This window comes from Epinephelus moara, chromosome 19 (assembly GCF_006386435.1).
Source record: "Epinephelus moara isolate mb chromosome 19, YSFRI_EMoa_1.0, whole genome shotgun sequence".
Lineage (NCBI taxonomy): Eukaryota > Metazoa > Chordata > Actinopteri > Perciformes > Serranidae > Epinephelus > Epinephelus moara.
In genome coordinates this window covers 28400346-28411629 of record NC_065524.1, presented here as the reverse complement: position 1 = coordinate 28411629, position 11284 = coordinate 28400346, and the positions used below count along the sequence as shown (strand labels likewise).

The following is an 11284-nucleotide window of genomic DNA, read 5'->3' as shown; positions in this document are numbered from 1 at the left end:
GAATGTGTTGCTAAAACATAGCACTGTTTTGAACTATGTAACCAACTCCCAGCTGGTATAAGCTAGGCTACATAAAACTTCCACACAGCGGAGTTAGTGGTAATGCAGAGTTACAGGTGATAACAGATGAAGAAGCCTGTGTTGCTCTCAGGTTTACTGTCAGTGTAGGAGGAGAGCTTTGTGACAAAACAATTTGGCAATCTGGGCAATCTTTAACTTGCGTAACAATGAAGCAGACGAGTGACACGCATGAAAAGAAAACTACAATATTCTACATGATGTGACGTTAATGGAAATCCCACAGGTTTTGTGACTGGTTTGGTCGGCGTGCTTTTATTTCAGATCTCAAAGGGGAGACAAAGCATTGAATCATTATATATTTCACTGTTTTTACGCACCAATTCTCATTTTAACCATCTTTTTCACGTCTATGGTGTATTTCCACCATCACAGCTGTCAGGACTCTGGTTTTTAAAACGTTTCTGTCCACTGCCTGAGGATTTAAGCACCTGATGCTGAGCAGACACAAATACTGACTCAGCTCCAGGACTCCTAAATCTCCTCTGCGAGAGTGAATCCAGGAAAACTAAAGGCGGGGTCCTTTACTGTTACTGTTCAGTCAGTGAACGCCTCAACACCTGTAGAATCTGAGATTTGGTGAGTAATCTATAGACAAACAAAATGTCAGCCCAGATAAGGCTGGAACATTGGTCATGAAATCTGTCACGTGTGAGTTGCACAAAACTGTACTTCTGTGTCGAACCGTGCAGCATTGTTGCAGTGGGGACAGAAAGCCATAAATGGACCATGCATCACGGAAAAGGGAAATGGGGAAGTAGCTGGCATGTTAAAGGCTGCCGTGTTCTCTGCAGCATCAGTCCAGTGTGGCTCGGTGTGTCTGTCGTGCTTCCAACAGCATCAACGCCATGACCCGTCTACTGCTCGGAGCCGTGCTGCTGGGGAACCTGGGAGTCTGTGTCACAGCTCAAGGTAACCATATTTATATGCTGTGTTATATTATGGATTGTTATTGTCTGACTGATTTTTCTCTCTGCTGAGTTTTAAACATCAGCTGAGAGGAACCTCACAGACTGATGGGTGCTCTCACAAAATAACCAACAACAGAACTCACAAAAACCAGCTTCTACACTCATATAGAATATAATAAAATGCAAACAGACTTGACTGAGCAGTAAATTAGGTGAATCACAACTTATGTTCTTCGTCTCAGAATCATTTTAAGAGTCAAAACTTACTAAATGTTTGTCATTATCAGTCACCAACAAACAGTAAATTGATTTTTTTTTCAGCCAAGAACAAAGTAGAAATGCGGCCGACTTATGGGCCGGTCCAGCAGACAATGACATCTGTTAGAGTAATGTGTGTAATGAGCTCTGAGATTTCGAGGAACTAAATCCAGGTTGCCAGGTTTGAATAAACGAGCCCTGTGTTTTCAGGAACAATGTTGTGCATTGATGAGGCTGCAGCATGACAGCATCAGAGTCCTTTTAAGGACAAACAGAGTCCTGGTTCTGACCAGATGGAAGAATAAATCTATTTCATTATTCCATTTCATTCATAGCACTTTTCTACGGAAGCGTATTGCATTCACTTGACAAATAAAAAAAAGCCCTGTTTTTCTGAGTAATTTATTTATTTTTCTGTTTTTTGGTGTAATTTTTTCCCTGTTTATTGTGGTAATTTTTGTCTGTTTTTCGGGGTATTTCTTTTTCTGTTTTTTGTGGTAATTTTCTTCTGTTTTTCGTGGTCATTTCTTTTCTGATTTTTGTGGTAATTTTTTTTCTGTTTTTCGTGGTCATTTTTTTCCTGAACGAGGAGACGAGATACCTCAAAATCTCGCGAGAAGACAAATAAAACACTGTGTGAGTGTGTACTAAAAATAAATAATAAAATTGATAGAAGAAGGATAGAAACTAGACACACAACAGATATACTGTAAAAAAGCCTTTCTGTAAAAGTATATTTTAAGGTGTTTTAAATGAAGACACTGAGTTTGCTAAACTACGTCCCCTAGGTAAGGAGCTCCACACCTGCAGGGCTCTGACGGAAAACACCAGGTTAGGAGGGTCCTACCTGAGGAGCACAGGCAGCAGCCAGGCTCATAGTGCGTCAGTAAATCTATAATTTAGCCAATCAAATCAAGTTGATTTAAAAACTGTACTTGACTTAACTGCTGTACAAAATAAAAGAATGACACACTAATATATAGCGATATAAAATGTACAACTATAAAACAGGATAAAACCGGTAAGAACAATCACAAACGTAAAAAAAGATGATAAAATACTTAACTATTAAAACCATATTATGTTGGAGCAAGGCCATGTAGGGCTGTGAAAGTCATAAGTTAAGGTTTAAAATCAATTCTATACCTAACAGGTAGTCAGTGTAGAGTTGCAAGGGTGGGAATGATGTGGTCTTGTCTCTTGGACTTAGTAAGAAGTCTGGCAGCTGAGTTTTGAGCGAGCTGGAGACAGGAAATGGCCTTTTGGCTGAGCCCTGAATACAGGGAGTTACAGTAGTCCGGATGTGATGAGATAAAAGCATGAATGACTTTTTCAAGGTCCACTTGAGATAAAAAAAAAAATGTTTTACTTTTACAGTATTTTTAATTTGAAGAAAGCAAGACTGCGGTTACGACCTTCAGCCTTTTTACGGTTATTTGTATGATGAAGCTCAGGGTCAAATGTGACACTCAAACTGCGGGCAGATTGCTTTACATAGGAGGACAGGTTCACAAAGTTCTTTTTTAATATGGACAAAACTCTTTTATTCTTCCTCAGTTTCATCTGCTTCAAGTTATTTACCTGTGGTTTGTTTATTTTTTTTGGCATTTTAGCCTCAAGATAAATCACCAGAACAGTTCTTTCCAGTGTGAATCCTTTAAGAGTCACTCACAGGCTCAGGAAATCTCAACAAGCATTAACTTTTAAAAAATTTCAGAGCCTATAATAAAAGCTATTTGGAATAAATGCACCTTCTGATTGGAGTCGAGGCTATACTGCACTTCTCTCCTCATTTTGAATGTGTATTACTCCACTCCTTATTTTCATTTTACACTGTTTTTGTTCCTAACTGTTGAGTTGCTGTATAATAACCACCATTATTATTTAACTGTTGCTCTTATCATCTCATAAACCATTATGTAACTTCCTCAGGTCCAGTGATGCTCGCTCCACCCTCTCAGGTGAGGTTTGACTCTGTGGACTACAGAAACATCCTGCAATGGACTCCACCCGCCAACAGCAGCAGCTCACTGCAGTACTACGTCCAGTGGAAGATGTGAGACATCGCACACACACTCACTCACACACATATATATACACACAGCAGTACAGCAGCAGAAGAGGGTTTTCAGAGTTTGCAGCCCTGATCTCCTCAGGCAGGTCACTCCAAAGTTGACCTCGGGGCAACAAGAAAAGATGCATCTGAGGATCTCAGGGTGCGAGTGGGAACATAGGGCAGTAAAAGATCTGTGATATAACTTGGGACAAGGCCTCTCAGGGTTTTAAGTAATCAATAAAACCTTAAAATCAGTTCTAAAGAAGCAGAGGTTTGGATGAGCTGGAGGTGTGAGAGGGATTTTTTTACGGATGCCAGAGAGGAAGGAACTGCAATAATCTAAATGGTTATGAATGCATGAATAACAGTTTCAGGAAGCGTGTTAGAAAGGAATAATCTGATTCTGGAGATATTGTTGAGATGGTAGAAGCTGAACTGAACTACTGAATTCACAGATCTACATTTGTGCAGACATTCACAGTGTTTCTGTATTTCCTTCTCAGATGATGCATGAACTATCTGATTAATTTGAAAAGATTCATGATTGTAGTTGGTTACAGTAGTTCCTCAGCCCAGGAAGAAAGTGTCAGGAAGCTTTTGCTTCACAAGGCCAGCAGAGCAACTGAAATGAGCCCAGCTGCAACATCAAAGTGATGCACATGGTGTAATAAATATAGGGTTTAAAAATGCGTGACAGGAATTCACTGCCACCAAGTCAGAGCAGTCAAACAATCACAGGATGCAGGTTGTACAAAATACAATAAGTGACCTTTAGTAACATAATTGAAATGACACAATTCATAAAAATGGGCGAAAGACTGCAACAGGTCACCCAACAAAAGGCTCCCACTATTATCCACCGCAAAGAGTTTAAACCAGGACCAGACTACTGGCTTCAAGCACACCAATAAACAGGCACGCTGTCGCCCTCTGCTGGAGGCACTGCAACTTACACACAGCTTGTACCCTGCAAACACACGTGACCTGCCCTGCACAGGTTACAGTCTAATTCGCCGCTGCGCTCTCAACCCACATGGATAAAAGGCATTTGAAAACACACACAAGGTAAATACATAAAGAGTATTAAAGGTACTTAACTCACCCGGTCGGCGTCTGTCATTTATCTCTGGAAGCCGGAGTCCCTCCTGCCTGCAGTCAGGCTCACCTGCCGCCGGTTCAGTCAATCAGTCGCAGGGCTTCATGTCTTCTACCTGCAATCAGACACACCTGTTGCCGCTCAATCAATAAGTCCCAGTGTTCACATCACAGTATTAATGTATCAACATGGAATGGTTCAGTCTGCATAATCTGTGCTGTACGGAAGGGCATTGCATTCACTGAATGAATAAAAAACAAATTATAGAATCATGTTTGTGATATTTGTAATGATAATGTGTCGATTGTTTTTTAAATTTATTCAGATATAATGCTTTTATTCTGAAGAACGTTGACCGGAAGTGCCGTCCTTGTGTTTCTCGGTGGGCTCACTGTACAAATCAGCTAATTAATATTACGGTGTCAGCGAAAGGCCTTATTGTAGTACATCAGGATCTTATCTCGTAATTACGAGATACTAATTACAAGATAGTTTCTCATAATTACGAGATAGTTTCTCATAATTACGAGATAGTTTCTCATAATTGTGAGATACTATCTCATAATTACGAGATAGCATCTCATAATTACGAGATAATTTCTCATAATTACGCAATGGTATCTCATAATTACGAGATAGTTTCTCATAATTACACAATATTTTCTCATAATTATGAGATACTTTCTCATAATTACGAGATAGCATCTCATAATTACGAGAGAATTTCTCATAATTACGCAATAGTATCTCATAATTACGAGATAGTTTCTCTTAATTGTGAGATGCTATGTCGTAATTACGAGATAACATCTCATAATTACACAGTAGTATCTCAATTACGAGATAGTTTCTCATAATTAGGCAATATTTTCTCATAATTACGAGATAGTTACTCATAATTATGAGATAGTTTCTTATTATTACGAGATACTAGCTCATAATTACGAGATAAGGTGTCAATTGCTTTAACTTATTCACAATGCAATGCGCTCCCGTAGTACTTTTACTTTTGGCAATTTAAATATATTTTGAGGCTTTTGTACTTTTACTCAAGTAAAAGATAATTTTGGATACAGGACTTTTACTTGTAACAGAGTAGATCTACTCTGAGGTAACACCATTTTAACTTCAGTAAAAGATGTAAGAGTATTTGTTCCACCTCTCTGCTGTGAGACAACTGTGATCCACAGAGTGAAATAACCTCTCTGTGTGTCTGTCTCTGTGTGTCTGCTCCTCAGTTATGGTGAGCCTCAGTGGTTGGATGTCAACGGCTGTCAGGGGATCCAGAAGCACCAGTGTGACCTCAGTGACTTGACCTCTGACCTCAGAGAGTGGTACTACGCCAGAGTGCACGCCTCCTCCCTGCCCTCCAGCAAATCAGCCTGGGCCCTCTCCCCGAGGTTCAGCCCGCGCTGGGACAGTGAGTGTTTACTCTCCTCTTCCTCCTCCTCCTCATCATCATCGTCTGCATCCTCTTCTTCTTTGTTTCCTGGCTTCCTCAAACTGATGCAAAAACTGAGGGAAGAATAAACAACCTGAAACACATACTGCTATATATAGTTCTTTATTTCGTCATTTATTTAGTCAATTTTTAAAAGATGAAAAACATATTTGATAAGTCAGTGATGTCGTCTGGTGCTTTAACTCCCCAACCTGCAACCTTGAAGTACAAGATGTCAACAAAACACACACAAAAACACAAAGTACCCCCTTTCACTGTCTCTCTTTCTCTGTCATGGCTTTGATTTGTGCTTCATCATCGTGCATTAAAATGATATCCTTCTAATGTATCTGCAGCCAAAATCAGCTCTCCCATACTGAAGCTGAACCTCACGGAGCAAGGGATTGTGGTCCGTGTGAGGCCGCCCAGGCTGCTCGTCAGGAAGCTGCACAGCAGTCTGCACTACAAGATCTACCTTATACACACCAGCGGAGAGGAGGTACACACACACATACACACACACACACACACAGTCATGAAAATCAGGCCACTAGTTTTCCCGCAATCATGCGGACAAAGAAACAAACGGCACCAAAAACATGAGCTCCTTGGTGGAGCAGCAGATTAGCTGAACATGCAAACGTGGAAATTTGTCTGCAGCCAAGCAAACAGTCATTAAGAATAAATAATTATGATGGATGAGTAATTAATGGATATTTACTTTTACACTGAGCTTATTGTTAGGTTTTAAGTTTTGGTGTTTGGATCCCAAAGATGCAGAGACACAGGAGTGGTGTCTTGACCAGGCTTTTATGGCAGGAGTGATTACTGATGAGCACCAGGTGTGTCTCGTTGTGAAGGCCCTGCTCAGCCAGCCAGCCACATCCTCAGCTGCCCACACACACTCTGCCAGGGAGAAAAAACACAGAACAACCCCAAACACAAAACCAAACATCACCATGACACTTATCTTTCAACCACATTCTTATTTTTGCTATGAATGCACTTAATGTAAGTCTCATTGGATAAAAGCGTCAGCTAAATAAATGCAGTGTAATGATATAGATGAGCCTGTGAAGTAAAGATTTAAGGGCTGCAACCAGCAATTATTTTTTTATTATTTCGGCTCGGTACATGGCATACATGTATTATTTGCCGGGCATACAAGAACACAAGGCGCATGTTATTTATGATATGGAGGTGGACTCCAGTACATAAAGAGAAATTAACAAATAAGTCTAGAAGGAAAGAGAAGAAACTAACAAACAAAAGCATGTTACACGAATGTCCTCATACATCGGAGATACTCCTTTCTCCTGATGGCCATTTATTCTACTGAGCATACATTCATAATTATTTTCATTATTGATTCATCTGTTAATAGTTTCCTTTAGTCTTTAAAAGGTCAGAAAAATGCTGCTCTCAGTTCACCAGATGTCAAACAGCGGTCACATGACTCTAAGGTCGTGTCTTCAAATGTCTTGTTTTGTCTGTCCAGCAGCCCAAAACCCAAAGATATTTAATTTATGTGATTAAATAGTAAAGAGCAGCAAATCTTCACTTTTGAGAAGCTGGAATCAGAAAATAGCTGGTGATGAATGACTTAAACTATGAAACAATTATCAAAATTGTTGCTGAATTGATTAACTTTCAGCACTAAGAGAATCATCATCATGGTAAAAAACAGATGTTTACCTGGAGTCTGGAACTCACGTACTAGTGAAGCAGTTACGCTGACACTACTACTGTTATGAAATCAAAGAGGAAGAAAAAAGAGGGAGAGGAAGAGCAGAAGAAGAACAACAACAAAACAAGAACAATAATAAAAGAGAAGAACAACAACAACACTAGGAAACACAACTTTTTTCCGACATGTACTATGTAATTTCTCCTGTAAGGCTCAGTTTGCTGTCAGACTCCATGGTAGGCTATCTTATGTAAAGATTGTTTCACGTGTCCAACTGTGCATCACAGTCCCTCACTGCTTCCTGTCGTCTTCTCTCCTCCTCAGAAGGTGTTTGAGATGGGCTGCTGTTCCAACAAGCTGACTCTGAGAGAGCTGAAGCACAAGGCCAAATACTGCCTGCAAGCCCAGACCATGATCCCCCTCCAGACCAAGAGCAGCGTGCGCAGCCCTGAGAAATGTGTCACTACACTCTGATCACACAGGTACCAGCACGCGCACACACACACACACACACACACACACACTCCCAGAGAAACTCATCTTTCTCCTTATTTGTATACATGTTCAGTTTAGTTTGTTGAGTGCACATCACTGCAGTAACAAGCCACCTTATCTGTGAGAGCACGCTACAAGTGTCTGCTTTGTGTGACTGTGTCTGAGCTGCACAGTATTGTTGGAGAGTGAAAGGTAACCTCTCCGCTGCCACAAAAGATTACCAAATGAGAAGTCAAGTATCAGCTGTCGCACAACAATCGCCCGAGGCAGCGAGACAGAAAGAGGGAGGGAAAATGAAACTCCTGGAGGAGAAATCTTAGCAGGAGAGTTTCTCCTCAATGACTATAATTACCTCTGCTCACTCCACCCTGTGCACTATTTTTAGACCTGCGACAGATGTGCAGAGTTGTAATAATGTGAATCTGGACAGTTATGTCTTTGTGTGGTTCATTAATGTTTTCCTCCCTCCTTCTCTTTGCTGTAGATTAACTCTGCCAACATGACACTCTGAATGACTGGACTTTTCACTCAACAGTTCAGCTTTGATTATCCATCGCTACCTCGACGGCTGCTGCCAGAAATATTAGTGCCAATAAAAGTGATGCACTTTATTCTTTAAAGCATGAAGGATCTGACGTGTGGTGTGAACTGTGGAGGTAAACTGAGCGTACTGTACTTGAAACATTTCAGTCTCCAGGACACTTTGTTTCACTCAAGAAGAGCTTTTATTTAATGTAAAATTTTGTTTGTGAATGTTCTAAAATAATCTTAACTCAAGGTCCATTTACCAGCTTTTAAATGTGGGATTTATTTTGTGTGTCAGCTCTATACAGAGCCTGCGCTGTAGCCTACGCACATGGCCGAGCATTTATACCTGAGCAGAGGTGTGTCTGTGTCACTCTGCAGTTACACCTCCAAACCACTAGTCGGCAGCAGAGGTTTGTGTGAAGTGCTGTAAAGTTTAGTTAATTCAAAACACACTTAAAAGACACATTAAACATGGCTTATAGAGACAGTTTCAAACACAAGTACACAACTCAGCTTCACAGTAACTCGCAGAATTCACAGACAAAGCACTTGTCTTTATCTGGACACATTTTCCCCACAAATTGTTTCCCCACAAGTGCTAACATTTTTAGCACAAGCCTATAGCATTTTACATTGTGTAAATTAGCCTAGTGACGAGCAGAGATTTCCTCTGCTCATATGAAGCCAGGATAAATCACACACAAGACTTAAAATGCTATTTTAGTGGAGGCTTTATTGTCTTCACAATTTATTGTTGATGATGATGATGTGGTTCAAAGCTCCGGTAAAATCTAGTGAGTGGACCTTGAGTTAAGATAATTTCGTCTCTTCAGCTTGTTTTGTCCTTGACATGAAGCACAGCTCATTTTTCACTTTCGACACACTACAAGTGAATCACGCAGACTTAAGACACTAATATCTACTTCAGCTTTCTCTACGGGTATTTCAGATTTTTTTATTTAATGATTTCTTTCGTCTTAACGTTTCTGTTTGTTTGCTTAAACTGTTCCTCCAGCATCAGTTTCATTTGTGCAGGGGCGGGAAGGATGTAGTTTGCATAAGTTAACACTGTGACCACTGTCTGTACTTTAATTCACCTGTGTAGATCAATAAGTGTTACCAAAACTTTTAGCCAAAAAAAAAAAAAAAAAATCTTTACTGTGACGCAACGAGTTTACACTTCAGCACTGTTCAGAAGCAAAACTCTGAGAATGTATCATGTATTTGTTGTATGTGCCATGTTACAAATAAAAGCCACACACACTGTTTACACTGGTTCAATCTGTCTCACAGGATTAGGTAGTCTATATTTTTCTTGCTGTCATTCAACCCTATGAGAGTGAGAATTAAAATCAACAAAGTGTTTATACTGTTGCTTAATTCTTTCATTTCCAAAAAATGGCTCAATATTTTCCTAAGACAGCCGTGCGCTGCAGTTTTTAACAAACCATACTCAAACAGGATTAAATAGTGCACTCCTTGGGGTCTATTTTCAGCTGCGGATTGGTAAACATTTTGCGCAGCTAGTATGTTTTTGAGCAATAATGGAGGTCTGGGGTCATATTCATAAACATTCAATGAATACTCTCAGAGAGCTCCTAACTTAGCCTACAATTTTTTAGTAAGGAGTCTGAGCTTAGGAGCGATTTCGGAAAGTTCTCAGAGGAACTCTGAGCAAGGAAAGGACAGAAACTTTTACCTTAGTGGGGAGGTGTGGTTGACCCTGTTGCTAGGTATGTCTCATTCCTTTGACAGATGTGATTGGTTGTCACAGACACACCCTTTCGTGAGCCTGCAAGGTGTGGACTGTGGACACCCAGTGGAAATGAAATGAACTGCTGACTATTAAAGTGACGTCATCGTCACACTAGAAAGCTTTGTGAATACGGCCCCTGGTCTTTTCATTAGAAGAAGAAAAAAAAAATTAATTAATACTTTAAAAGATATACAGTAACTGTCTGTAAACATGCTCGCCAGCGAAAGTGAAAGTAAAAGCCAGTCTCAATCTCTTCTTTTGGTGTTGTATCTCTTGGATGTCTGCTGTTTGCCACCTTTTTTTTTTTATAAAGCCCCGAACTCACATGAGCGCTGTGGGGGCACACACCCATAGATGTCCCCAACACAGTATGCATTGATGCATCATATTGTTAACCTAATAATCAGTATTAAAGCTGAAGTGCAGGACTTCTACATCTGTTACATTCAGGCCAAACAAGTTCACACAATGCTGATTAAGCCTATTGCCACCATGAAAAGCTGTCTGTGGTGTCTTGCCCATGCAGGTGCACTGAAAGTGATGTGTTTTAAGTCAACTAGCCAAAAGGGGACAGGAAGTAGGGAGAGACCATAGTGACAGAGCAGCAGCTTTGAGTATGGCGACAGCTGAGCTGGAAAATCCCAAGTGACCAAGAAAACCTTGAAAACCTTGAAAATGTGAGGATACACTGCTTTTTCACTGCAGTAAGAAAGAAATCATATCACCACTTTAACTTACGGGATGTACATGATCTGAATACTTCTTGAAATCTAAGTAGGAATCAGCATCAAATAATCGTGGTCATTCTGCAGCAAGAGAAAAAACAAAGGCAACATTAGTCTTGATTTAGACTTTATTCAAAATGTTGATAAAACTTGATACTCTTGATCAATCAGGCGTGAAATAACCAATACTGTAATGATAACAAAAGAAGTTCACTGAAACAGATGAACTCAAAGCTAATCTGACACGTTTCAG

General features: G+C 40.1%; 1 protein-coding gene across 2 annotated transcripts; it reads left to right on the top strand.

The window, feature by feature from the left end:
• The first annotated feature begins 283 nt into the window (after positions 1–283).
• On the top strand, positions 284–9818 carry il22ra2 (interleukin 22 receptor, alpha 2). Of its 2 annotated transcripts, none has more exons than XM_050071992.1 (7): positions 284–657; positions 771–990; positions 3180–3303; positions 5638–5819; positions 6197–6339; positions 7852–8009; positions 8507–9818. In XM_050071992.1, the coding sequence occupies exons 2-6, from the start codon at positions 927–929 to the stop codon at positions 7999–8001; spliced, it is 663 nt and encodes a 220-aa protein (XP_049927949.1). In that variant the 5' UTR covers positions 284–657; positions 771–926; the 3' UTR covers positions 8002–8009; positions 8507–9818. The 2 variants fall into 2 exon arrangements, with proteins under 2 accessions (XP_049927949.1, XP_049927950.1); XM_050071993.1 differs by having other exon boundaries at positions 476–657; positions 7855–8009.
• The last annotated feature ends 1466 nt before the right edge of the window (positions 9819–11284 follow it).

Bases quoted from the DNA above. Each gene is read 5' to 3' on its own strand.
- il22ra2 (XM_050071992.1), top strand. From the start codon at position 927: ATGACCCGTCTACTGCTCGGAGCCGTGCTGCTGGGGAACCTGGGAGTC. The intron at 991-3,179 runs GTAACCATATTT...TAACTTCCTCAG, and splicing joins AGTCTGTGTCACAGCTCAAG to GTCCAGTGATGCTCGCTCCA. The intron at 6,340-7,851 runs GTACACACACAC...TCTCCTCCTCAG, and splicing joins TACACACCAGCGGAGAGGAG to AAGGTGTTTGAGATGGGCTG.